The 27,850-nt window shown below is 36.4% G+C and overlaps 3 protein-coding genes across 7 annotated transcripts in view; 1 reads left to right on the top strand and 2 right to left on the bottom strand.

The window, feature by feature from the left end:
• Nucleotides 1–2,721: 2,721 nt before the first annotated feature.
• On the bottom strand, nt 2,722–18,019 carry med18 (mediator of RNA polymerase II transcription, subunit 18 homolog (yeast)). Of its 4 annotated transcripts, XM_077526056.1 has the most exons (6): nt 17,905–18,019; nt 13,632–13,754; nt 9,460–9,589; nt 9,282–9,388; nt 7,444–8,012; nt 2,722–4,365 (listed from the first exon to the last, which is right to left on the bottom strand). In XM_077526056.1, exons 4-5 carry the CDS (start codon nt 9,356–9,358, stop codon nt 7,460–7,462), a joined length of 630 nt encoding a protein of 209 aa, XP_077382182.1. In that variant the 5' UTR covers nt 9,359–9,388; nt 9,460–9,589; nt 13,632–13,754; nt 17,905–18,019; the 3' UTR covers nt 2,722–4,365; nt 7,444–7,459. The 4 variants fall into 4 exon arrangements, with proteins under 4 accessions (XP_077382182.1, XP_077382183.1, XP_077382180.1 ...); XM_077526057.1 differs by lacking the exon at nt 17,905–18,019 and having other exon boundaries at nt 13,632–13,758; XM_077526054.1 differs by lacking the exons at nt 13,632–13,754; nt 17,905–18,019 and having other exon boundaries at nt 9,460–10,043.
• Nucleotides 10,753–21,762, top strand: cyp4t8 (cytochrome P450, family 4, subfamily T, polypeptide 8). Its single transcript, XM_077526053.1, has 12 exons — nt 10,753–11,058; nt 11,166–11,310; nt 11,973–12,017; nt 13,675–13,802; nt 14,911–15,035; nt 15,102–15,256; nt 16,088–16,194; nt 17,547–17,737; nt 17,812–17,945; nt 19,626–19,690; nt 20,090–20,172; nt 21,242–21,762. The coding sequence occupies exons 1-12, from the start codon at nt 10,873–10,875 to the stop codon at nt 21,411–21,413; spliced, it is 1,536 nt and encodes a 511-aa protein (XP_077382179.1). The 5' UTR covers nt 10,753–10,872; the 3' UTR covers nt 21,414–21,762.
• The window catches only part of zbtb7b (zinc finger and BTB domain containing 7B), a 32,133-nt gene continuing 21,737 nt past the window's right edge, over nt 17,455–27,850 (bottom strand). The window contains exons 4-6 of one of the 2 annotated variants that reach the window (XR_013284201.1): nt 20,103–27,406; nt 19,906–19,962; nt 17,455–18,006 (exon numbers count right to left, since the gene is read on the bottom strand). Coding sequence is in view for 1 of the 2 variants with exons in the window: in XM_077526052.1 (XP_077382178.1) it covers nt 26,860–27,406 (547 nt within the window). In the remaining variant the exon portion in view is untranslated. The other variant, XM_077526052.1, reaches the window with a different exon arrangement.

Genomic DNA, 27,850 nt, shown 5'->3' with positions numbered 1-27,850 from the left:
ATGTATTTATTTATTTATTTATTTATTTTTTATTTATTTTTTTAATAAAATGCCTTACTATACATGGCCTTTATTTTCCCCCCAAATAAAATGCCTTACTATACATGGTCTTTTTTTTTCCACAAAAAAAAAATGGCTTACTATACATCATCGTTTTTTCCAAATAAAATGCCTTACTATACATGGTCTTTTTTTTTTTTTTTTAAATATAATGCCTTACTATACATGGTCTTTTTTTTTCCACAAAAAAAAAATGGCTTACTATACATGGTCTTTTTTTTTTTTTTTTTTTTTTTTTAAATGGCTTACTATACATCATCGTTTTTTTCCAAATATAATGCCTTACTATATATGGTCTTTTTTTTTCCACAAAAAAAAAAATGGCTTACTATACATCGTCTTTTTTTTTTTTTTTCAAATAAAATGCCTTACTATACATGGTTCTTTTTTTTATATATATGTATAATGCCTTACTATACATCGTCTTTTTTTAAAAAAAATTCTTCAAATAAAACGCCTTACTATACATGTTATTTATTTATTTATTTTTTAATTTTTTTATTTTTTAATAAAATGCCTTACTATACATGGTCTTTATTTTCCCCCCAAATAAAATGCCTTACTATACATGGTCTTTTTTTTTTTTTTTTTTTTTTGTTTTTTAATAAAACGCCTTACTATACATGGTCTTTTTTTTTTCCACAAAAAAAAAAATGGCTTACTATACAGTCTTTTTTTTTCTAAATAAAATGCCTGACATGGTTCTTTTTTTTTTTTTTAAATATAATGCCTTACTATACATGGTCTTTTTTTTTCCACAAAAAAAAAAATGGCTTACTATACATGGTCTTTTTTTTTTTTTTTTTTTTTTTAAATGGCTTACTATACATCATCGTTTTTTTCCAAATATAATGCCTTACTATACATGGTCTTTTTTTTCCACAAAAAAAAAAATGGCTTACTATACATCGTCTTTTTTTTTTTTTTCCAAATAAAATGCCTTACTATACATGGTTCTTTTTTTTATATATATATATAATGCCTTACTATACATCGTCTTTTTTTTTAAAATTTTCTTCAAATAAAACGCCTTACTATACATGTTATTTATTTATTTATTTTTTAATTTTTTTATTTTTTAATAAAATGCCTTACTATACATGGTCTTTATTTTCCCCCCAAATAAAATGCCTTACTATACATGGTCTTTTTTTTTTTTTTTTTTTTTTTTTTTTTTAATAAAACGCCTTACTATACATGGTCTTTTTTTTTTCCACAAAAAAAAAAAATGGCTTACTATACAGTCTTTTTTTTTTCTAAATAAAATGCCTGACATGGTTCTTTTTTTTTTTTTTAATATAATGCCTTACTATACATAGTCTTTTTTTTTTTTTATTCAAATAAAACGCCTTACTATACATGTTATTTATTCATTTATTTTTTAATAAAATGCCTTACTATACATGGTCTATACATGGTCCCCCCCCCAAAATAAATTGCCTTACTATACATGGTCTTTTCATTTTATTCTTTTTTTTTTAATAAAACGCCTTACTATACATGTTATTTATTTATTTATTTTTTTATAAAATGCCTTACTATACATGGTCTTTTTTTTATTCATGTTTTATTCAAACAAAAATAAATAAATAAATAAAAATATAAAAAGACTATGTATAGTAAGGCATTTTGTTTGGGGGAAAAAAAAAAAACATATATAGACCATGTATAGTAAGGCCTTTTATTTTAAGAAAAATAAAACATGTATTGTAAGGCGTTTTATTAAAAAAAATAATAATTAAAAAAAAATAATTAAAAGACCAAGTATAGTATGGCATTTTGTTTGGGGAGCGAAAAAAAGACCATGTATAGTAAGGCGTTTTATTTAACAAAAAAAAAAAGACCATGTATAGTAAGTCATTTTATTTGGGGGGGGGGGGGGGGCACGTATAGACCATGTATAGTAAGGCCTTTTATTTTACGAAAAAAAAAACATGTATTGTAAGGCGTTTCATTAAAAAATAAATAAATGAATTAAAAACAAATAATAAAAAGACCATGTATAGTATGGCATTTTGTTTGGGGACGAAAAAAAGACCATGTATAGTAAGGCGTTTTATTTAAAAAATAAAAAAATAAAAAAAAGACCATATAGTAAGGCATTTTATTTGGGGGGGGGGGGGGGGGGGGGGGGACGGACCATGTATAGTAAGGCGTTTTATTAAAAAAAAAAAAAAAAAGACCATGTATAGAAAGGCCTTTTATTTTAGGAAAAAAAAAACATGTATTGTAAGGCGTTTAATTAAAAAATAAATAAATTAAAAACAAATAATAAAAAGACCATGTATAGTAAGGCGTTTTATTTTAAGAAAAAAAAACATGTATTGTAAGGTGTTTTATTAAAAATAATAATTAAAAAATAAAAAGACCAAGTATAGTATGTCATTTTGTTTGGGGGGGTATAAACTTTATAGTAAGGCCTTTTATGTGAAGAAAAAAAAAAAGTAAGGCATTTATATATATATATGTATATATATATATATATATATATATATATATATATATATATATATATATATATATAAAGAGCCATGTAAAGTAAGGCGTTTAATGTGTAAAAGACAACAAAAAAAAGACCAGGTTTTGTAAGATGTTTTATTTGGGGAAAAAAAAAAAAAAAAAAAAGACCAGGTACACCATTTTATTTTATATATATATATTTTTTAAGTATAATCAGCGTTTTATTTGGGGGGGGAAAAAAGACCATGTATAGTAAGTCATTTTTTATTTTAAAAAAAACAAAAAAAAAAACGTATAGTAAAGAGTTTTATTTAAAAAAACATTTGGGGAAAAAAGAAAGAATATATATAGTAAGCCATTTTTATTTGGAAAAAAAAGTAACAAGCATAATGAATAATAAAAATAAATAAAGCTAAAAGTAACAGTAGTCACAATGTATCCCAACTGATGCAATTTGAATGCGGAAGCGAGCAGGCTAGCATAGATTTGCTAGCGTGCTAACTTGCTAGCTGGTCAACAAAGCCATGTGGATGGCCACCAGACCCAAACGTCCGGTGTTGGTACCAGATGTGATCGGGCTGCCAGATTGGATCCAATTGTCCATTTACAATTGTTCAAAATAACAAAATTTATAAAAACGTAAATAAACCTAAAAATATAAAAGCATGATACTTTGAGTGAAAAAAAAATAAAAATAGATTGAAGTCAGTACAGCAGCGCTAACGAAGTTCGCTTCAGTTTGGTTTCTTTTTTAGCTGTTAACAAATCAATCAAAATAAAAACAGTTAATAGGAACACAATAATGTAAACTGACAATATTTGTTTATTTATCAAGTATTCAATTGTTTTATTATTTATTCAATATATTCTGCGGTTTATTTACGTTTTTACAATTTCAGTCCGTACATTTTATTTAAATGACGATCTGGCAGCCGGATCACATCTGACATCGACGCAGGTACGTGCAAATAACGGCAATGTGTCCGCTCACACCAACAGCTATGTTTTTGTTGTTTTCTGAGAGTAATAGTGGAATTTGATGAATTTATTGACTATCGAGAAAGGATCGGATGCAGGTTATCTCGTTCTCATTCTTTAGTTTTGTCAAACCCAATAATCAATAAAACCCATGTTGATTAACCGTGAAATTGTTCAAGTTGACTGTCCCTTTAGTCCGCACTATGTTTACAAGAATGTTGTAGGTTCACGAATGGCCACAACAACATCTCGACGGCAAATACACACGCAAGGTATTAAATCGAAACAACCGATCAAGATAACCGGAGCCTGATCGATATCGTGGCGTGCGCGTATTGACTCGGGTGCCACTCTCCAAGTCAAGAGTTCCTTGACTTGAAATAAAAGCATGCAGCACACATTGCCTCCGGCAGGGAGTTGGAAGGCCTCACTTGCGCGCGTCAGCGGTTGCCTGCATCCACAATAGCCGAGCGAGTAGGCCCGATGCCAAGACACTGATTAGCCCGGCAAGGCCTCGCCCGCGTTCTCCAGGCGATGCGGAGTGGAGGTGCAGTGGGAGTACGGGCGGCTCATCACCAAAGAGCACGGAGCTAAACACAAGTTTAAGTGGAAGAAAGCCAGGAAAGCGGAGAGTAGCCATGCCGGACATGGAAAGCCTTGGGCAAAAGGAGGCATCTGCCTCTTTAATGCATAATTCAGTCCGAGCTGCAACATCGCGCAGTTTGGTCCCTCGGCTTGCTGGAAAACATCCACCAGATGATCCGGAAATGACTGGCCGGCGTCTTGACGCATCACACGCATGCGGCAGCAGCCACATCGTCAGGTACGACGACGAGACGCGTGCGTCCGAGATCGCCAGGAACAATTCTGCGTTGAAGGGAAGACAATTTCACTTCGGTCAGCACAGTTTTGGAATTTTTCAATCAATCCATCAAATCAATTTATTTCACTTTTCAAAATAAAAGAAATGAAAAAGTGTTCAATGCACTTTATTTCATGTTCTAACGTGATTACATTCTTTGTGCAGCTGTAAGATTAATCTGAATTAATTTTGCACTTTTTTTTTTTTCAGGTGAAAACTAAGTGATATTGTCAGTTCAACATGTTTCATTGAGACAATAAAGACGGCGTATTAAATGTCTTGTGCGTTAAACTACAGTTTGGTGTGTGATAATTTTCTGTATAAATGTTGAAATGTATGCTGAAGGAAAATATCGACGAAATGATAGGTATGCAACAATAAGCGTAATATCGTGATATTAAAACTGACACAATATCGTCGCGGTCATGTTCACAATATTTAAATGCAACATCTGTTAAAAAAAAAAAAAAGTCAGGTTGTTTGCATTGGTGCAGTTCTAGCACCCTCTGTTGGCTATTTTTTTTTTTTGTTCAATTAAATTTTCATGAGGGATGTTTTTGCCCTTCTATGTTTAACATCTATACTATTTGGCAGATGAATAATAATAACATAATAATTAAATTTCCATTTTGGATTCTCTGGCTATCCTAAAGAAAACAACAAAAAACAAAGGAAATACAAAACACACTTGTGGAATTCATCAATGCGGGTTCGATGTCAAAAAAGTTGCTTTGAACTGACAAACAAAAAAATGACAATTTAATACAACTGCAGTGAAATTGTTTTTTGTGCATTAAGCCCGTTCGACGTTTCCACCTGAGCGAATTTGCCCTCATCACCTGTGATTTGCAGGTAAGTCAACACGTAGGGACAGAAGAGACGCGGGCCGCCGAGTGCTCCCTCCTGACACGTTTACATGGCAAATGCATCTTCCGGGACGGACGGACGGACGGATATTATTAGAGGCACTCATGTCTTATTGGCCGCATTATTATGTCAACTGACAGGATGTGCATTAGTTACTTGACACACTGGCGGGCGGCAGCGTCAAAAGTGGGAAGAACCCGAGGCAGATGCGCACGCAGCTTTCGTGTGCAATCGTCGCAAATCAAGTTCCCCGTGAAAGAGGCACTAATGGGTTAACAGTAGAAAAGGAGCGCGAGAGGGGAGGGGAAAATCAATGCTTTTGTTGAGGGGAAGAAAGAAAGCCTTTCACAGGTCTATGTATCATTAAGCAATTGAGAAAGCTAATTAGAGCGCGGGGAGGAGGGAGAGAGATGTGCGGATCTCGCAGCTAATTATTTCCATGGCAACCAAACCTCCCGTAGATGATCTGTGGCGGTGAGTCAAGCAGAGCAATTAGGAGGCCAGCCAACGCGCGCTGAGGAGCAACAGTGACCCCTAGTGTGTGACGGAGGATGTTCATGAGAAATGCAAGAGCGGTCGCAGCAACAAATGATTAACAGATCAGTAAAGATATGTTTGACTGCAACAAGTTTTATTCTTTTATTTTTAAATTCTCTCTTTGTTCATCTACTGTACACCAGCAATCTATATTAAGTGTCAGAACAATAACAGTGTTTTCCAATGAACCAGTTTTGTGTTCACACAGGCCCACATTTCACACTTGAGTAATTATGTCATTTTGATTTCGGTATTTATGCGCTTGATTTGTATTGCCTTAAAATCCTGTGGGAAAACATGGTCCAAATTATTAGCAAAAAAAAACAAAAAAAAACACCCTTATAGACTTGTGTACAATTTGGGTGCCCTAATCTGCTGATTTATTTATTTTTTATTTATTCTCAGAGTGAATAAATTGATTGAAAATCAGATTTTAAACATCCCAATAAAGTGGAAGTGCGTTTAAATCCAGGATCAAAACGATGCTCTTTTCTCACACCTATTATTACTTTCATATTTTTGAAAATGTTGCACTGTATACTCTTTTAGCAGTTGTTAAATTTTTTTAAGGGGGTCTACTCATATTTGCTGAGCACTGCATATTGAGTTACATTGTGTATGAAATACACTGTAAACCAGTGAGATTTTATATAGCGTGTGTGTGTGTATATATATATATATATATATTCCCTCAACAATGAATTCTTTTTTTGTTTCTTAAAGTAAGACAATTGGGTCAAAACAATGCAAAAATTGGGTTACGTTTTGTTTTGTTTTTTAACCCCAACTTTAAAATAACTCAAATAGTTAAAGGGTTACTTCACTTACCCTAACTAACCCTAACCCTAACCCATTATAGCAATAAAAAGTTAATATTTTGTCTAGAATTAATTTGATACTTTCATTATTTTTCACGTACAATTAGTACCTTTAAAAACACAATTTGCAACTTGCTGTCGACTGAAAATGACATCACAAGGGCTCAGGTAACCAATCACAGCTCAGCTGTTTTGTACGTTTGGGCATGTGACATTCACAAGCTGAGCTGTGATTGGTTACCTGAGCCCTTTGAGATGTCATTTGCAGTCGACAGCAGTTACAAAATGTGTTTTTAAAGATACTAATTGTACATGAATAATAATGAAAAGATCTAATTTATTATAGGCAAAATATTCATGTTTGACTGCCAAAAATGGCTAAATAAGTCAAGTATCGCTTTAAAATTGACCCAAATTGCAGTAAATTCCATTGTTTTTGATTAAAATCTAACAATAAAACTTACGTCTATTAAGGCCTGACCAGTGTTTTCAAATTAGCAAGAATCAGACAGTTTTATGTATTTTTGCACATCAACATTACAAAATAAGATTAAAATTGTAATTCAAACATCCACTTTTTTTTTAACTCACATTTTTACTTCAGTATTTGCTCAAGTACTACATTACTTTAATGTTAAGTTCTGCATGAATTAAATTAATTTGTTGCTCCATTTGTAATTCATATCTTTGTTATCAGCGTGAAGGGAGTGACAAATATTTGCATCACTATTTTAAATAGCAAAGCATCCATCATTTGTCGTACGCGTTTCAAGCAATCAAGCAAACAGACGACAGTGTTGGCTCAATCCTGACGTGTATTTGGTCTGGCTTTAACATGAACAAATAAACGTGAGATCTCACATGCCGGCGAGGTCCTTCAGTGTCTCTGTTTGCTGGGGTCAATCTTCTCCAGGTGCACCAGCGGTTTGAGCTGCTCGGCAAACGCGCGCATGTCCTCCGACACGGTGTCGTGGCCGGCGGGCGCCAACACGCTCAGCTCCACCAAGTAGGAGAGCGACAGGCGCTCCGTGTTGTCCGTGTTGCCCGGCACCAGGACCCGCGACAGCTTGCTGACCACCACTTTCATGGCGCCTTTGCGGAACAGGTGCCCGTTGGCCACAAACTCGTGGTCCATGCGGAAGCCCATCTCGTTGAGGAAGTCGGGCAGGCTGTGCGAGGCGGCCACGTCCACGCAGTTGCGCACCAGCGCGTGCCGGCTCTTGTCCCCCACCTCCGGCTGGCCCAGGTAGCGCAGGTGCCACGGCGCGGCCGGCTGCGAGAGGGAGCGGCGGGCTCGAAGGATGAACGGGTTACCTTGCTGGCCTTTCAGCAGGTAAACCAGCTCGTGGTCCGTGAAGGTGGATGGTTCCATGTTGTCGCAAAGGCCTCGCAGGCGATGCAAAAGGCTTTCCAGGGCCTGGTCCAACACGCTTCCTGAAGTCATACAAACCATGCACTTCCATCAGAAACACGAGGTTGGCCATCGCCATAAATCGCAGCTCGATCACGGCGATCGGCTGTGAACGAATTGGCTCGCTCAAACAGGGCAGATAACGCGTGTGACAACGGGTAAGCAATCACAGTGGAACCTTTACCGATTTGCTTGCGCGGTGCAAAAAGGATTTGTCTCGTTTTTTTATTTCGTTTTATCTGTAAAACACAACAATATGTTTGTTTGTAAGGTTTGCCATCACAATACTACAATCCTGGCTCCCTGAAAGGCAGCAAATACCGTCCTCTGCTGGTCAAAATTAGACATTGTAATTTATTACACCATAATGTTAGTTTCCTTTCATTGTATTATTTTTATACATTTGTTTTAATGGCGATACTTGTTTTGTTAAAAAAAAATCTATTCTGATCTTCTTCTTTTTTTTTTTTTAATTTACATGAATAAAATGTTGAAGCACTCTGGTTGTCAATACAGATGCTTTAAATCTTGCAGTTTAAAAAACTTTGTTTATAAAAAAAAAAAAAAAAAAAAAAAAAAAAGAAGAACTAATATTCATCAAGATGGGATTTTATTTATTTTTTTGCATATCGCCCAGCCCTAAGATGAGTAGATTCTCAAAACATTGTCCTGATTTATTAGACAGTATAACATCCCCAAGAACACTTAATTTGATCAGTACTTGTGGCACCACTTCCTGTTCTCTAACAAGGAGTCCAAGGCACATTTCTCCCAAGTTTGTAGCCCTTTCAGTGTGCAAGCCCGCCGCAAGAAAAAAGGCAGGAGATTCATCTTTTTCTGGTTATTTTCCATTCGTTTATTTTATTTTTACGAACAAGAAGTAACTTTCAAAAAATATTTACTGTAATTACTACATGCAAAATTACAAAAGTGTTGTAGTTATGCAACACCGCTGTAAAGTGAGGTAACTAATTTGCAAGGGCTTACTACATACTGCCTTCAAATACTTTTTACGTTCTTAAGCTTGTCCACAGTGGTTCAATTGTTTCGCTTTGTACATTGAGTATTTAAACATCTCAAGTGAAAATGATACACAATATATGGATAATAAAGCCATAGCTGAAGTAAAGGCTTCCAACATTTATGCTACACCATAATAACTGCTGTACTTTAATTGTGTATTATGACCTCAATCAACCTAGGACTCTATTGATCTGGTATAAGGGGTGTTTGGATTTCAGGTCTCCAAGTTTCTACATCAAAGTTTTGCTTCCTGTGTGAATGTTACTTGCCTTGCAAAAGATACTCCATCATGTTGATGGTGCCGCCGGTAACTGGCATCACAGTGACCGGGGGAGCCTCCATCTCTCTTCAGGAACGGCTTGCACTCAAGATCTATAATAGATGATACAACATTTTTAACTAAACAATTAGGCAAAGTTAGCAGAAAAACAACGGTGGGTCACCTTTGACTTCTCGAAGCTCCAGCTGCCGAAGGTCACCGGCAACGACAGCCGCTATCCGTCGATGATGCTCGGTTTAGCCTCCGTAAGAAACACCGAGGATCCAGTAGGCCTCGCGGTCGACTTTGTGTCGCTATCGAGAAATGTCACCGCGCTTGTGAGCCAAGTCAGCCAAACAACGTCATATTGATCAAACTTTTAAATGTCGCGACTTGTCATTCAAGGCATAAAGGCACCAGAACAACATTAAGGGGGCGGTGAAGGAAAAAACACCGGAGGACGGGGAGAGCCTCGCGGGTCTGCTCATTCAAACCATGTAGACGAGAGCGTTGTAAGCTAACGCGCTAACTAGCAGCTAGCAAGCTAACTACCAGCTCGTTAACTTGGACGGTGGTTAAATAGGTTTGAATACAACGCGAATGAAACAGTTTTGTTTTGAAACAAGTTTGTCTGGGAAGCCACCGAAGACATTAGTAAATAAACTAGAATAAAAGTTGTGCTTTTTCGCTACCGACTACTGTACTTCTTCATTGTTACTGTTCTTCTTCTTGTGAATAATTGGCGACTGGCAAACAATGAAAGGGTGAATTTACGCCACCTACCGGTAAATCGAAAAAGTGAAACAATATTCTGTTGCACCCATTTTCTGTCTCCTTTTTTTTAAAAGTTGTTTTGCGAGAGGTTGCAAACTACAGTTTAAGTGTATTACATCAACTCAATCTGTAATGTCTGCTGCTCTGGCGTACAAATCTGGAAAAAAAAGTTTTTAAATGACATTGACACAAACAAAAAGCTCATGTCACTTCATACTTATCTATCAAGCAATTCCATTTCCTTTCAGAGTTCCTATTTTAATGTTTACCCATAGAAATATATTTCTATATTTACGTTAATGTCCAGATAAAGCACTTTGAACCACTTTGCAAAAGTTCCTTCCACTTGTATGCTCATTTCTTTACTGCCCCTGCCACTGCGCTTATGATACTTTTTCCTTCATATTGACTTTTTTTTGTTGTTGCTGCTGTTGTTTTGCAACTTTGATACGCGTCTGCCTGACGTAATCCAAACAGCTGTTCAATTCTTTGACGCACTGGCGCCACCTGGAGGCAAAAGGTCAAGTAACAGCGCGGGAGTGCGTGAATTGACGCTTGACTTAAAACACTCACAGTCAGCCAAGTCTCACAATATAGCGCCCACAAATACAACATAAATCCATGTGCCTTTAAGATAAGCGAACAATGCAGTCCGCGAGTAAATTATTAATTTCTGCTCAACTCCCCCGCCCACCGCGGTGTGCGCTCCGATGACGTCACGTCTCCTCGCCAGCGAATCCCAACTGCGCAAGTTAGTGGGTTAACCTCAGTGGCCCTTTTTTCCTTCTCCTTGCCCTCGTTTGTCCTTGCAGTCAAACAAAACATGTCGCTTAGCGAGTCTCTCGGGCTGCCTTCGTACTGCTTCGTGCAATACTCGCTGGCTCTGCTGTGCCTCGTCGCCGTCGCCTACAAATTCGTCGCGCTGCTGATTCAGAGGAGGGATGCCACTCGGAACTTTGAGGCGTTCACGGGACCGCCGGGGCACTGGTTCTTTGGGAATGTGCTGCAGGTAAGGAACGGGAGATCTTCCGCAACTTTGGGATTGCAATGCGACACTTGTTGGTCAGGCTTGTTCCCTTGCTCACTCTTTTTTTTTTTCTCTCTCTCTTTCTCCAGTTCAAACAAGATGGGACGGACTTGGACCAGATGGTCAAATGGGGGGAGCAGCACCCCTACGCCTTCCCTCTGTGGTTTGGTCCCAGTGTCTGTTACATGAACATCCACCATCCGGATTATGTGAAAAGCATCTTGTCGTCAACAGGTGTGTCTCAAGTGTTTTCATTCTCTACTCAAACAGGTAAATAAGGGAGGGTCAGCATGCAGGCGACATTTGAACATGATCAGAAGCCCTGACCTAAATTTGCAACCTAACCTAAAACTGACTATATTTTTGTTCTATAAGATTGACCCAACCCAAGTTCATAGACCAATAAATAGTATGGCGTAATGCTGAAAAACATTTTAGTTATGTTGAAATTATTTCAATTACTTTTTTTTTGTTTGTTTTTTTAAAGTTCAATGAAAGAGTTGTTGCGCACTTCCATCAGATTGAACTCAGCCAATCTAAAAATTTCTCCTCCATCTAAATATGGAATCTTTCACAAAATCACTTCAACACAACAAAATATTTCCTTTTTGCTACTTGCCTTAGATTAATATAGTTATGTTTACATTCTCTAAGCGTATGTAAATTGACGAGCACGACTGTAGGCTTCATGTACGTATTTGCTCAACGTCACTTTAATGATTCGAGAATGCTTTAATATTAAATTGTCACCAAAATTCACATTCTCGGTTATGAGCTGCTCCAGATGCACAGTCGCATGCACTGTGTTATTGTTTCATATTGGTGGTTTGCATAATAGTTCTATAATCTAATGATAGTGAGTCACGTGACTTTGTGTCTTCTTATTTTCCTTACAGAGCCAAAAGATGATTTTGCATATAAATTCATCAAGACCTGGATTGGTAAGACAAGCTTTTTTTTCTTCCCTCCCTGCTGCCAGACGTGCCAAAAGTAATTACAGTGTATCTAGTTCCCATTTTTATTACTCGGTACAAAGAAAAAAAAGAAAAAAAAATCTCTGCACACAAACTAGTTTCCCTCTTTTATGAACGTGCATCGTGCTTAAACTGAGGAGAAGAAGAAAGCGCGAGCCAGCATTGGCCCAAATGTTGGGGGACCCTCATTGTATTTGTTTCTTCAGTAAACTTTTTTTTACTTTTTTTTTCCTCTTTTTTTTTTTATTTTATTTTTTTTACTTTTTTCACTTTTTTTAAGTTCATGTTTTGAGACTTGCAAAAAAAGAACACATTTGGCACAACGATACTTCAATGTACTTAAAATTTCACATGTATTAAGTATTTTTGTAAAACACAATATATGTGCAATACTGTATTTTTACATTTTGTCTTTCACTTCATTTTTTTTTGTGCATGTAGTGGAGTCTTGCAGTTGAGTTGATTGATACTACTGTTAATTTCGTCAACAAAAACTAAATAAAAAAATAATTTCGTCAACACACATTTTTCACCGGACTAAAACTAGACTAGACTAAAACCCTCATTAATAAACAATAACTGGGACTAAATCAATATGCATTTTTATCGACGAATGAAGACGAGACGAAAATGTACTTCATTTCATAAAAACTGGACTAAAATCTATGGACATTTTAGTTCATGAACAAAAACAAGACGAAAATTACATGATTTTGTTCATATTGTCTCTGCTAATCTGTCACTGTGACACTGTCATGTGACACACAGTGACACGCCCCCTTTCAAATCTGCAGCGAGTGAGTGCAACATGCAAAAACACTTGTGAAAGACAGGAGGTGAATTCACGGTGAAATGTTTAAAAATTATAATCCAACGGCTATAATGGTCCAACATGCTCGCTAATCCTGGCTAATTTACTAGCTGATAGCATGTAGCCATAGTAGCCACTGTAAATGTGTGTCAAGTTGTTTTTCATCAAAAAAGATGAGGAAAATCTTATGCGAAATAGTTTTAGATCCGAAAAGGTTAATATAATTTGCTGACAAAAAAAAAAAAAAAGAATATACCGGGGTAAAATGGTTGTCCAGACTAAATCTAGACTAAAACGTTGACCGTTTTTGTTGGCTAAAACTAGACAAATAAAATGATATTTTCTTGGACCAAAATAAAGACTAAAATGCTACATTTATAGTCCAACAAAACGGGATGAGCTTGACTAATTGTGATAAAAACAAGAGTGACTGAAATTGGACTAAAACTAAGACTAAATTTAAAAATGGCAGACAAAATTAACAAAAATTGGTACACCTGTTGTAAAGGAGAAGCAACGATGCCAAGCCAGGTCAAGTGAGGGTCAAGTGAGGCCATTTTTTATTTATTTTTTTCCCTCCATCTCAATTACGATCTCAACCACGATTGACTTCACTGCTCTTATTTCCATCCTTTTTATGCTGTTGTTTTGTCATTCGCCAAAAGTAGAAAGTAAAAAAATATGTTTAAAGCGAAAAGTTGTCCAAAAAATAGTTTTCCCCAAAAATGGACTCAAATACAGTAACCTACGAAATATTTGTATCGGCTTACTTTCGGTGGTGAATGTGCATTTCCTTGCATGATCCTTCCTCAGGTGACGGCTTGCTGGTGTCTCACGGTCAGAAATGGTTCCGCCACAGAAGGCTGCTGACGCCCGGTTTCCATTACGACGTGCTGAAATCGCACATCAAATTGATGGCACAATCGGCTCAAATCATGTTGGTAAGGACTATACATATATATATATATATATATATATATATATATATATATATATATATATATATATATATATATATATATATATATATATATATATATATATATATGTTGTAAAATAATCAGACTTGTGTGTTGTTCTGACTTCTTCGATTTTAATGTTGACCCACATTGCGTTGATAACACTGCAATGACAACTCAACTCATTTAGTGTATTTGTATCATGAGTGAGTACTTTGATCCTTGAGGGAGAGAGAAATCATTGGCAAGGATGTTTTAGACAGATCCCTTTTTGGTAAACTAGCTAAACTCACTCAATCAAAACTGTCTAGACAAGATACGTGTTGCTAGGCAAAACCGCTCAGGGCGTCTCATTTCATCGGCTCGTTTCCAAAGAATAGTAGAAGGACAGGGAGAGTTGACAGGGATGAGAAGTCACATTTAAATGCAGCAAAATGAGTGAAAAAACAACAACCACTAAAACATCAGTAGGTAATTTCAAATTCAGCTATTGTCATTTTCAGAAGACCATCGAATGGAAAGCAGAACCTTGGCACCATAATAAAATATTTGTTACATATTAAAGAATCGTATGAACATTTTATAATAATACTAACACCTCATAAAAAAAATTTATCTTAAAAATTAAATTAAAATTAAATGACTTTTTTTTTTAAAGTATGACGTTAAAATAATCATTATGAACTAATTACTCAAAATAAAATTTGTTTGTTTGTATGAACATTTCATAATAATACTAAAACGTTTTCTTATCTTATAAAATTAAATTAAATTAAATGTCTGTTTTTTTTTAAAAGTATGACGTTAAAATAATTGTGTAATAATTAATCAATATAAAATATTTGTTACATATTAAAGAATAGTATGAACATTTTATAATAATACTAACACCTCATTTTACAATTTAATGGCCATATTAGTCATAATTGTCTGTTATCAAAAGGATTTTTATTTCAAAATGGCATTTTCATCAATTGAATTTTCACACTTTGGGGCTTCCATACCGTCCAATCACGAACCAATATTACATAATACATAAAAATTCATTTGAGCATGTAAAGCCGAATTGTGACTTGTGGACTCGCGACAGGACAAATGGGAGCGTTACTCGAGGAGCGGCGAGTCCTTCGAGCTGTTTGAACACGTCAGCCTGATGACGCTGGACACCATCATGAAGTGCGCCTTCAGCTGCAACAGCAACTGTCAGACCGAAAGGTTAGCCGGCGCACGTCGTCCCCGGTCGGCGCAAAAAACACCAACGCTTTGCTTTTCTGCTCGCAGCGGGACAAACGAGTACATCAAATCGGTGTACCAGCTCACCGATTTGATCAACTTGCGCTTCCGGACCTTTCCGTACCACAACGACCTCATTTTCTACCTCAGCCCGCACGGCTTCAGGTACAGGAGAGCCTGCAAGCTGGCTCGTCAGCATACAGGTAAAAAAAATAAATAAATAAATAAAAATTATGACTTTTTTTTAGTTTGTGGTTCTGGGTCGTTCCATGCCATATGTCACCCCACAAAAAAAAGAAGAAAATTTGAACCAAGCAGATTTTATAGATGAAGAGTCACTGAAATTCCGAGGGCAAAAAAATAAATACAAATATTTTTCATGTTTTAGAGCAGTGGTTCTCAACATTTTTTTTTTTTTTTTAAAGAAAGACTTAAAACAGAGTGCTGTGCCAATATTCTGTTTGTATTTAAGTGGTCTCTTGAACTATTTGGAAATAAAAGGATATAAATAAATAAACAAATCATTCAATTATAAATAAAGATTTGTGCACATATCAAGATCAACAAAGCTGGGTTTTTCGACACTGAAATTGATTGAATATAAAATTCATTTTATGAACTTTTCTGAAATATTGTAACGTAGCCCCAATTTGAGACTGTTTTAGAGAACACGTGATCGATTAAATTTCAAGGAGAAAAAAAAAAAAAAAGTCACGCGATCGTCTCAATGATTTGCCGATTTGGAACCCTTGTTGATTTTCCTTTCCAATAAAACCTTTTTTTTGTGAAGATTGACCCGCTCGTTCCTGAGATATAAGGGTTCAAACGAAAGTGGCCACGCCCCTTTCTGCCCAAATTTGGTGTGCCGGCATATCTCCCAAACCGCTGCTTCGATTGACCTCAAATTTGAGATTTTGATTTGCCGTTACGATCAACAAGTACATCAAATTTTATTCCAATCAAAATCTGTTTTATGAAACCCAATTTGGCATGAAACGACACATCTTTTCTTTTCCGTCTTTGCCTTTTCAAAGAGGAAGTGATAAGAAAGAGAAAAGAAGCCCTGAAGGAGGAGAAGGAGGCGGAAGGTATCCAGTCCAAAAGGAACTTGGACTTTCTGGACATTCTCCTCTTGGCAAGAGTAAGTTTGTCATCATCGTTGCTCTCTTTTTAATTTTATTTTATTTTGTGTGTGTGCGTGTATTTACATGCGAGTTTGTGCTCACGAATTCACCTGAAACCTAATTTTAAAAAATCCCATTACCCTTCACCTTAACCGAATACTTCAAAGTCTCGCCAGAGTCGTGAAGTTCAGAAAGTCAGGAGACCAGAGGAAAGATCAAAGGAAGCAAAGCGAAATCCAGCACCAAACCAGACACCGCCCGCCATCCACGGGGTTACAAAACTAGAATCTTGCACCAAGCCAGAAACGTCTAAATTCCAACAAATGAGGGAGCTCTCAGGAGACCAGAGGAAAAACTAAAGGAAGGAAGGAAGGATAGATGAAGCAGTGAGATCCACATACACCAACCTCCACTGATTCAGCGACCAGTGAAAGGAGTGCCGTCGACTTTCTGATTTCACATTGTTGTCTCGAAGCCAGTGCAATCGTTTGTCTTCAAAATTACGACAGGCCAAGCATTTGACAACATTTTGAGGTTGCAAACGATGCGTAATGAACTTAGTTGACACAGTGGCGTGACATTTTGGGGTCGAATAGCAAATTTTGGCCCAGACTCGTTTATTGGTGGATATTTTTTTGATTCAAATGATTTCCAACAATGCTTGTTTTATGGAGATTGAGATGCAAAGGTTCAATGGAAGTTGACCGCGCCCCTTTTCTCTGAAAACATTTATCAGGCTGTAGTTCCCAAGTTTCATTTAAATATAAATCTGCTTGCTTCAAATTTTCAGATTTTTTTTAAGTCAATCATTTTCACAATGTGTTCTAAAACTCAAACTAAAATTAAAAAAAACAATTTCGTGAACGAAATAAAATAAAAATGGAAATTTGTTTTTAAAAACCAAAAACTAACTGAAACTAAAACTAACTACAATGATAGCAAAAATGTCCTTTGTTTTAGTCCTTGGTAATTAAGTTAATGCACGAGCCTTTGGGAATAATTTTAAATGTGATTAGATTTATTTTGATATTAACCGGAATAAGGACGTATGAATAGAAAAGCACCTAGATGACGTCGCTACATGCTATTTTTTTAAATATTGCGCACAAATAATACACATTTAAAAAACAAACAAAAAAAACCTAAAACTAATACTGAAACTAACTAAAACTAAGCATTTATTAAATAGTTAAAACTAATAAAAACCAACAGAACCACCTTGAAAACTAATTAAATCAAAATTTTCATGAGATCGGTTGTTTGATTTTTTTTTTATTTTTTTTTTCCTCCGCCTATAAGTTCATATTCCACAAACACAATATGAAAGAGAATGTCACGTGACTTCATTCACAAATTGTTTCTCGCCAAGGACGAGAATCATCAGGGCCTTTCGGACGAAGACGTCCGAGCCGAGGTGGACACGTTCATGTTTGAGGGTCACGACACCACCGCCAGCGGCATCTCCTTCATCCTGCACACGCTGGCCTGCCACCCGGAGCAGCAGAACAAATGCCGGGACGAGATCGCGCAAATCCTGGACGGCAAAGACGACGTGCGGTGGTAAGAAGAAGGAAGATATTTTCAACCGCGCGTGCGCTTCGATGATGTAACGAAGTTTGGCGTCTTTGTCGTAGGGAGCATCTGGGCAAAATGCCATACACCAGCATGTGCATCAAAGAATCGCTGCGGCTGTTCCCGCCTGTGCCCGGAATGGCCCGGAAACTCACCAAAGACGTCACCTTCGTGGACGGAAGGACCATGCCGCAAGGTCGCACAGAAAAATCGGACTGGCTTGCACATGATGATGCAAATGATACTTTTCTCTCGGGCTGAGTTGAAAGAATTGAAAATAGAATCAATTTTCCTTTTTGAGCCTGATATCATAAAACCCTAAATCCATTATTTGAATAATATCAGTTTTTCCTATAAATTCATCAGAACATGTTTTCTAGAAATGTACTGTTCACACGAATTTAACTCATTCACTCCCAAAAACGTATTTATACGTTTTTTAGGTTTTTGTATGCTAGAGTTTTTGTATGCAGTTTCTGACCTGAAGCGGGTGGTTAAAGCGATGGTACTTATTACAATAAAAAAAAAAATAAAAAAAAAAAATAAAAAAATAAAAAATAAAAAAAAAAACGGCCAGCAGGTGGCAGCAAAGTATAAGAGATCAACCAGGTCCATGTTGCAACAAGCTCTTTTTCCCCAGTATTTTCAACAGGTTTGTGAATAATGATGAAACTTAGCTAATTGTAATGCTAATTGCTACAAAACATAAAAACAGATAAAAAAATATACGGTACTTTTTTTTTTTTTTTCCCTGATGAAAGTAGAGACACTTTTTTTTTTTTTTTGGTAGGTTCCATGTTTTGATAGCAATAGAACATGAAAATGGCTGGGAGTGAATGAGTTAAAACATACTTTCTTACATTTATGAAAGAGCTGACATATTGCATTTTAAGATAATCCAAAATGTTTTTAATTTATACTTACAGTTATTGAATTAGAATTATTAAAAATATTTCCATCTCACCTTTGCTGAAATGATTTTAGCACGCGTTACTTTCATGAATAAACTAAATAATTTAACCAGTTACTACCGCTGCAAAATGTAATGTTTGTGGAGTTTTTATAAGTAATAATAATTATAAATAAATGAAATAAAATATAAATACAAAATAAATATATAAATAATTTTTTAGTACATCTTAAATTAAAAAAATCTAATGATTATTTTTTTTAATTTAAAAATTAATTTGAATAATTTTAAAAATATTATTTATTAAATTTCATTTATAAATAAAATAAAAATAAATTACATGTATTATAATTAATACTTTTTATCATGCCCTTGATATTGAAGAATTGATGTTTCATAATAATCAATATCAGTTTTAATTGAAGTGAATCGAATTGCAAAAAAAACGAAATAGAATCGATCTGAACTCTTGTGAATCGAAATGTTGAATTCAGAATTTTATAAATAGTCTATCCAAATGGCCTTGGGCATAATTTTCAATTGTTGGTCTGTGAGAGAATCATTTTAATTTTTTGAAACAAACCTTCTAAAGTAAACAATTTTGTTTTCCAAAATAAAATAAAAATAAAAAGTAAAAAAATGTAATTTTTGTTGAAATGCATTTTGTTGCAAATGATTATGCACAATGTTACGTTTCATCTGGAAGCGTGCACCTGCCAATGTGCAGGAAACATTTTGGACTGGTGCGTATGTTCTAACTTTCAGACATAATAATAAATCATCAAATTTATGAAGAAACAATGTTTTGTTTTTTTTTGATTGAATTTTCAAACACACGGGAAAATATGCTATGTTTTATCGCATTTAGCCTACGAGTATAATCAAATGTACTCGTCAGTCAAAAATGTTGACACCACCTTGGCAGTTCCATGCCTGAAAATATGTATTTGTTTTAATATTCTGTAGGTTCTCTGGTCGGGACCAGTGTGTATGCGCTCCACAGGAACGCGACAGTCTGGGAAAACCCCAATGTAAGTTGAAAGACACTTTTAACATTCTCTGCCATTTTTTTTTTTTTTTTTTGTCAATGACGTTTCTAATTGAACGAGGATGGTGTAAATTTGTGTCAACGACAAACTTGGAAGCAACTTTCCTGGCGCACAACCACCAGTAGATGGCAGCGTTGCCTCATTTTAGACATTTTGTGAGTCAACTGGAAGAAAGATCTGAATTTTGTGCAACCTACCTTTGTTTTACATTCATCCATTCGTCTGTTTTCTGAACCGCTTTTCCTCACAAGGGCCTGCCGATAATTAAAGAACAGAAAAGGGCAGAATGTAACTTTTTTTTTTTTTTTCCTACTATAACATTTTGCATGATGCCGTCACTGGATTATGATTTGTGTCTCTTATCTTATCATATGATCACAGGTGTTTGACCCACTTCGCTTCCTGCCAGAGAACATTTCCAGACGGTCGCCGCATGCCTTCGTGCCCTTCTCTGCCGGCCCCAGGTCAGTTTGTTCAAGGCAACTGCAAATCCTCAAGGCGTGGAGCCTTCTCCATTTTTTGCACCAATCACAAAAAGCAGCCAGATTTTGTTTGCGGGGCTCAAGAAATGATCCGCTCCCAATTAGCAAGTAGTTCTTATGTTACATTCGAGGATGGTCGGAAGTCGGATATATCCGAATTGGTTTTTCCCAGTTCCGACCTCGAGGTATTGATTACTTTTTTTGTTTAACTAAAACGTTTATATTTAAAATAAAAAAATAAAAAATAAAAATAAAAAAGCACAGCTGGAATACAAACGCTATAGTGAGCTGTTCTTAGTAAAGACAATCACAGACGTTTGTTACAATTGAGGCAAAAGTAAACAACCAAAATGGCGGATAGTGATAAATTGTTTATTTTTGTTCTTAAAACTCATTTTTGGCCTCCCAGCAAGCTTACCTTCTCATAATTTTGCTAAAGCTATCCAGTTTTATACTCAAGTAAATTGTGTTTACACTGAGAAAAATTGTGGATCTGCGCGTTTATTAGATTATTTCTTAATTAACTCATTCACTGGCCGCCATTTTCACAGAAGCAACCCCTTTCACGCCCCACTGTTTTACTGGATTCGGACTGATTTTGCAAGGCGCACACAATGTTGTGTTGCATTGCTATAAAAACATGGAAACTACCACAAGAAAGTTTAGTATCTTCTTTCATCAGGGGAAAAAAATATTTCTATCGGTTTCTGTTTTGCAGCAATTAGCATTAGAATATAGCTAAATTTCATCATTATTACATATCTAGATTGTGATTAAATGAGCTTTGTTTAAACAGCCCTGGTTGATCGCCTTCGCTCTGCTGCCACCTATGGGCTGTTTGTGTAATAACTACCATTTCTTCAACCGTTCTTTGCAGTTGAGAGGCTGCAGCAAAGCCTTCTGTATGCTCTAGTATAAAAACAAAAACAAACAAACATATATAAATACATCTTTGGGACAATTAAAACATGTAAAATAGAACATATTCATACGTTTTTGGAAGCAAATGACTGAAGTGTGTGTGTGTGTGTGTGTGTTGCCACCCTCTTAGAAACTGCATCGGTCAGAACTTCGCCATGAACGAGCTGAAAGTGGTGGTGGCCTCGATCCTGCGTCGCTACCAGCTGCTGGAGGACCCCACGAGGAAACCCAAGATGATTCCTCGACTGGTGCTTCGCTCGCTCAACGGCATCCACATCAGGATCAAACCTGTGGACGGCTGAGTCACTCGCGTCACGTCGGCCACATTTTCACGCCCGTTTAACGACCACTACAATCTGCAAAATTGCACCCAGGCAGGCCATCCTGCTGCACCCTCGAGACCCTCTCGCATTAATGTCGCTTAAATGTCTCACGTTTTTGTTTATTCTTCGTTAAGGTGACTGGTGTTTATTTGATCGTTAACGTTTCGGTTCATGTGCATTTGTTTTTTGTTTTTTTTAATCTTGGCAGGAATAACAAAAGCAATGCATGACTGCCATTGCACGTTCCCTTTTGCAGCTAGGAGTGTCATATTAATAATGTTTTGCTACATTGATTTGTCATAAAAATTAAATGTGACACTTCCTCAGCTTCATGTGTTTAACTTTTTTTTTTTTTTACTGCGTGAACATTGTACTTTGACATGAAAGTGGTTATTGAGTGGCCCAGTGAGGTCAAAGTTCACCCAAGAAGTTGCTAATGTTTACTAAACATGACTTCGAAGTTTCTTTCCATCTAAGATGCATCGTTAGTTTTGAATTCAGTTTTTTTTTTTTTTAAATGTGCAGAATTTCACAGGTTATTTCATTTCACAAAAAAATTAGTCGTACTTAGTAGTGACAAAAAAAAATGACCAACACAAATCAATGGCCACACAGCTTTTTTTTACAGTACAGTACATATTTTTCATTTTTAAATATTATGAATTGTTATGAAATTACTGTATCAGGGGCAAAAAAAAAATGCAACCATGTTTCTATTAAGTTAACATTTCTTCCCACTTTTATGTTAACACGAGTATGAAAAATTAGAAAAAAAATATTTTGCATTTAATTGTAAATTTAGACATAAATTGAGATGTAAGATGTGCGATTAATCGTGAGTTAATTATTCTCTCTCTCCTATAAATCTATTATAAATTATAACAGTTTTTTTAACAGTTTTTTATTCTATATATACTTCCTATTTTATGATGGCATTAATTCTAAGATTTAACTCAAGTAAATATCTGTTATAAGCTTTGAAGAGAGAAGTAGAAGCAGAAGGAGAAAAAAGCGATTGATTACGGAAAATTGTGCGATTAATTTGTTTAAAATTCTAAGTAAATACAACTGACTTGCATTGAAATAGACTGTATTGGATTTAAATATTAAAATTAGCCACTCTTGATTTTACGAAGTTTGGAAATGTGAGTGATTCTTTGGCGTACCACTAGAGGGCGTACAACTAGTGTTGCTTATGTATCACACTGACAATCACCGACAGAGGAAGGCAGCAAACAGCAAGGTTTTAAACATATATATATATATTTTTTATTATTATTTGCGTCCCTTGACATAATGTGAAAGACAAAAAAAAAGGTTGAGACATAAAGTGAAGGTCAAGAAGAAACTAAAGGGCAAATATTGAACATATCCCTGATGGTGAGGTGGTCTCGGACCTGATCCCTGCACCCAAGCCACTAAAACTTACATACACTTCACAGCTGGCGTTGAGTCACATTCACTCACTCACTCACTCGTTCATGCATTCACTCCATTCCATTTAGACTGACGCTCTCCTTTGAGACCAGCAGTTCGCGTAAATGCTTTTTTTTTTTTAAACCAGCTGGCAATACGAGTCAAATGGTTTTCTTTCTTTTTTTTTTCTCTCAAACTAGCGTCCTCATGCCTGCAGGAGCGAGCACCTCGTTCCCCCGATTCATAAGTCCTACAACCACTTAGTGCATTGCTCAAGAGTTCCTGAGAAGAACAAGTGCAGCATAACAAAAACTAAGGCAACCCGTTATATATTAGATTACAATACAACTCTGTGCTAAACACGGACATTCAAAGTATTTGAACGTAATAAAACAAAACCAAAAAGTCTTAAAATGGCCCCGTGTGAGCTTGTTGACGACTCCTCAGGTTCGCACAGTGCCTTGCACCAACAGGAGGCGCTAGAGGGCAGAAGCAAGTAGTGCTGCGTTTAAGACTGGGAAGTTGGAAATTGCGACTTTCGCTACAGAGTCAATGAAGGAAAATGGCTGTCAACTTGTTTGTAAGGCATTCTTGTATAACTAGCAGGACTCACTTGCTTATGATATGATACCGTGTTTCATAAACAGGTAAGTTTCCCTCAAGTGTCTGTCCGTTACCGGCACGTGAGCTGTTTGCTCACGAGCTAGCTAAAATTCAAAGAAGAAGAAGAAGCTTTTAAGCGAATATATTTTTGCGGCTCAAACATGTCAGTAAGGAAGTACCGAAGCGTATTGCATTCACTTGGATAATTTTTGGGGGGGAGCTTTGTTTTTTTTCAGTTTTTTTTTTTTTTTGTGTGTGTTTGTTTGAATATTTTTTTCTGCTTTACTGAAAATGTTTTTCTGTCATTAAAAAAATAAAAATAAAAATAAATGTTTTTTGGAATGTTTTTCTGAATATTTTTTCCCCCTTTTTCTGAAAATATATATTTTTTTATGACGGGAAAAAAATATTCAGTAAAACAGTTAAAAATAAATAAATAAAATACTCTGAAAAACAGAAGTTGGTGCTCTGTTTTTTGGAATTTTTTTTCTCTGTTTTTTTGGAATAATGTTTTTCCCCTTGTTTTTCTGAATATTTTTTTTCCGTTTTTCCGAAGATATATTTTATTATGACAAAAAAATAATTCAGAAAAACAAAAAATGTAATTCATCGGTGGTTTTGTATTAATTCAAATTTGGCATATTTTCACTTTACAGGGACTTTTAATGACCTTGTTAGCGTTCACGAGCTTTACAGAACAGTTTATTCCCTGATAGAAATATGAGGAGCAATTTTTTTTTTTTGAAGCCCCACAGCGTCTATCAGAGTGGAACTCTGAGGAAATATGGTAACTATAATCTTAACCGGTGAGGCGTTGAATTTCTAACATCCCAGTTTTCTCGAAGGCAACGCAGATATATATATATATATATATATATATATATATATATATATATATATATATAAAAAAGTCGCTCATCATGTCCATAGATTCAGGTTATGTTTACATTGCTTTCCTTCCCTCAGGCTATGCATTTCAAAGAAAACTACTCCAATTTCAAGTCATGAGAAGATGGAGTGTGAACTAACCTGCTTGGCGGGTGTCTCCGGAGTTTTTTTTTTTTTTTTTAACTCGACAGACTGTTTCACTCATTTGGACTTCCTGCTACATGAATGATAGCCACCTGTTGACTTTTAAACACAGGAGTAGGCAACCTCTTTCGAGAGACATCCTCATAAAAAAATAATTAAATAAAAAAACAAAAAAAACTCAATTGTGAGTTTGAATAAGGAAAAAAATGTCAGAATGAGGTCCAAATGTCTGGAAAAAGAGTCTGGAATGTTTTTGTGCAGTACCTGACAGGGTTCACGTGTGCAAGAAGGGATGAGGAGCCCATGACATAAGACTGTTGTGTTGACCAACCCTGGATTTGATCTCGCAAAAGAAAGCAGAAAAATAAATAAACAATAAATAAATAAATAGAGGAAAAAAGGGAAAATGCTCTGGTCCATCACCCTCACCTGCTTTGTCTCGACAGAAGGAAGCCTAAAAAGAAAGGCTGTAAATCGACAGTTTTGAAAGGGGAGGAGTAACTTTGACCAAGACACTTGGTCAATCATCACAGAAAACTCAAATTGGAAGCATAATCGTTGAAAAACATTTGGAAGGAAGCATGAAGAAGTTCTTGGAACCCAACATTGGCTACAACTGATTTTTTTTTTTTAAGTTATCAAATAACTAAATCTTTGGTTCCAGCGCCAAATCTAAGCAAAAACGACACTTGGCTGCACGTTTTACGACTGATCGAGCTTGTACCAGGATGTGCAATGAAAATATAAAAACTCCCCGCAAAAAAAACAAAAAACAAAAAAAAACAAAAAACAACACCTTTGCCCCATTTTGCAGCTTTGGATTTGTGTTTGCATCGTGAGTAGCATCCCAGTAAATGCAAGTACAAACACAAACATTTAAAATGGCTTCGAGGGGAACTCTAGAAAAACTTTGTAATAACATCTTGTACATGTTCCCACTAGTCTAAACACAGTATTGTGTTTAATATTGCTTTTGTGCAATAGGAATGAAGCAAAAATAATTGAATCATTTTCATCCATCTCATTTTGGCTTTATATCGCCCCCTGCTGTTGACTGAAAGGCTCACCTGTTTTCTGGCTTTGGTCACGTGACGTTCACAATGCGGGCCCGAGGGAGCTTTGACGTCAACTTCAAAATGGCGGTGAAAATGACGACAGCGTGAGAACTGCAAATGTGGAGTGAACATTTTTGACAGGCAAATACGTTTGAATGTATTTGCAAATACATTTGAATGTATTTCATTACATTTGAATGTACTTTGTGCTTGTCGGTTGTTTTTTAGCATTTGGCCCAAGTTCATAAGTTAAGTAGGTAAATATTGTTTATTCATAATTTTTATGATTTAGTATGTCTGCAGCGCATGATTTACATTCAGTATTTTTTAGCATTTCTTTTTTTTTTACCCATAATCCTGCAGTGTATTGACTTGCGCATGCACAAGTTAAAACAAAAAGAAAAATACAAATGTAATTATTTATTTAGCATTTGGCCTAAGTTCATAAGTTATGTAAATAGTTTATTCATAATTTTTATGATTTTTTTATGGTCTGCAGCACATTTTTCCCCATAATGCAACAGTGTCAATACATCATGGCATTATAGGAAAAAAAAATGTTAAATTTTTAGCATTTAGCCAACAAGTATTCTCAAATGTATTTAATAAACGTATTTCAAATACATTTTAATGTATTTCAATATATTTGAACGTACTTGGTGCTTGTAGGCTAAATACTACAAACTTAGCATTTTTTGTTTCCCATAATGCCTCAGTAAAAATACTATTTTTTAGCATTTAGTTCATAAGTATGTAAATATTGTTTATTCATAATTAATTATATCTACAGTGCATGATTTCCATTCTTCGTTTTTCCCCATAATGCAACCTCATGGCATTATCGGAAACAAATGCTACACTTTTAGCATTTAGCCAACAGGTATGCTCAAACGTATTTAACGAACGTATTTGCAAATACATATTTTGCCGGTTAAAAACGTTGAATACATTGGCAGTTCCACACGTGCGTAGAAAATGGTTTAACCAATTAATTCTTGCTCCTCAAACGCAACATGAATCAGCAGAATGTTGTGGTTAAACTAGTGGGGGGCACACACGAGTGCAAGGAAACAAATGTTTCTTCTCCGTGAGTTTGCCTTGAAAACCTACACAGAAGAACATAAAAGAAGGAGAAACAAAATCAAAGAGCCAAACAAACATTTGTAACCACTCAAAAAAACCCGTTTTCCTTTTTTTGTTTTTTCCTAAGCGCTCTCCAAATGGAGCAGCAGGCCCAACCACCTGAGTGAGATTTTTTTTTTTTTTTTTTTTTTTTTTTTTTAACGTGGATGTAAATACCACACACGTGCTCAAAACATTCACGATTCCTCCTCCTCCCCCTCCTCGTCCTCGCCGACCTTCTCCGCCACCTGGCGTGGCCAGCTTGGACGCTGAGAGTCACCTCCACCGCCGCCGGGATCCTTGGCCCCGCCTTCCCGACTCGCTCGCAGGAGGAGGTCGTGGTAGTTTGCGAAGCGGTGCGGGCTGAGCTGCGCCAGCGCCTGCAGGGCGAGCGAGCGCTCCCGCTCGGCGTCGGCCCGGAACATCGCGCCTTCCAGCATGGTGGGCAAGGGGAAAAGCGGGGGGCGGGGCTCGCCGACGCCCAGGTCCGCAACCTCCTCCGCCGGGCCGGGCCAGCGCGGCGCGCGCACGTCCAGGCAGCTGTGTCCCTTGCGGTGGCGCTGCAGGTGGTCCTCCCGGGCGAAGGCCTTGTGGCACAGCAGGCACTCGAAGGGCCGAGCGCCGCTGTGCAGCGACAGGTGGTTCTTCAGGTCGTACGAGTGCAGGAAGCGGGCGGGGCAATGCGGGCACGAGTAGGGGCGCTCGCCCGTGTGCTTCCTCATGTGGATCTTCAGCTTGTCATTCCTAAACACACCCACACACAAAAAAATGAATCAGGTGTGTTGGAGGAGGGAACTTGCAGGATGTGCTCCTCAGGGAGCAGCGTTTGAGACCTATGATCTGTTTGTCTGTTCGATACTGCCCCCAGGTGGCCAAGGTGTGCAGCAACACAATAGTACGTTTACATTATTTTTATTACTATTTAAAGATGTAATTAGTTCTAATTACTTCTCCTCCCATGTTATTTCAATTATACATATGACCAGTTAACAAAAAGTGGGGAAAAAAAAAGCTCAATTGGTTTATCTTGGTTTAATTTTTGTATAGCACAAAAAAAAAAAAAAACTTGTGCAGACTTTGAGCTTAAAGGGTTTACGCCATGTTATTTTAAGCCCTTCCAACAGTTAACTATAGGCATATAATGATTAAGTCTTACCTTTGACAGCATGGCAATGTCATTTTTTTATG

The sequence above is a fragment of the Festucalex cinctus genome, chromosome 7 (genome assembly GCF_051991245.1).
Source record: "Festucalex cinctus isolate MCC-2025b chromosome 7, RoL_Fcin_1.0, whole genome shotgun sequence".
Lineage (NCBI taxonomy): Eukaryota > Metazoa > Chordata > Actinopteri > Syngnathiformes > Syngnathidae > Festucalex > Festucalex cinctus.
Note: the sequence above shows the minus strand (reverse complement) of the source record. Positions and strands in the feature narration are given on the sequence as shown.

What these genes read in the sequence shown, in the direction of transcription:
- cyp4t8 (XM_077526053.1), top strand. Translation starts at nt 10,873, where the DNA reads ATGTCGCTTAGCGAGTCTCTCGGGCTGCCTTCGTACTGCTTCGTGCAA. An exon ending in TCTTTGGGAATGTGCTGCAG is followed by an intron (nt 11,059 to 11,165) that starts GTAAGGAACGGG and finishes CTCTTTCTCCAG; the next exon opens with TTCAAACAAGATGGGACGGA. An exon ending in AATCGGCTCAAATCATGTTG is followed by an intron (nt 13,803 to 14,910) that starts GTAAGGACTATA and finishes GACTCGCGACAG; the next exon opens with GACAAATGGGAGCGTTACTC.
- med18 (XM_077526056.1), bottom strand. Translation starts at nt 9,358, where the DNA reads ATGGAGGCTCCCCCGGTCACTGTGATGCCAGTTACCGGCGGCACCATC. An exon ending in GAGTATCTTTTGCAAGGCAA is followed by an intron (nt 8,013 to 9,281) that starts GTAACATTCACA and finishes GACTTCAGGAAG; the next exon opens with CGTGTTGGACCAGGCCCTGG.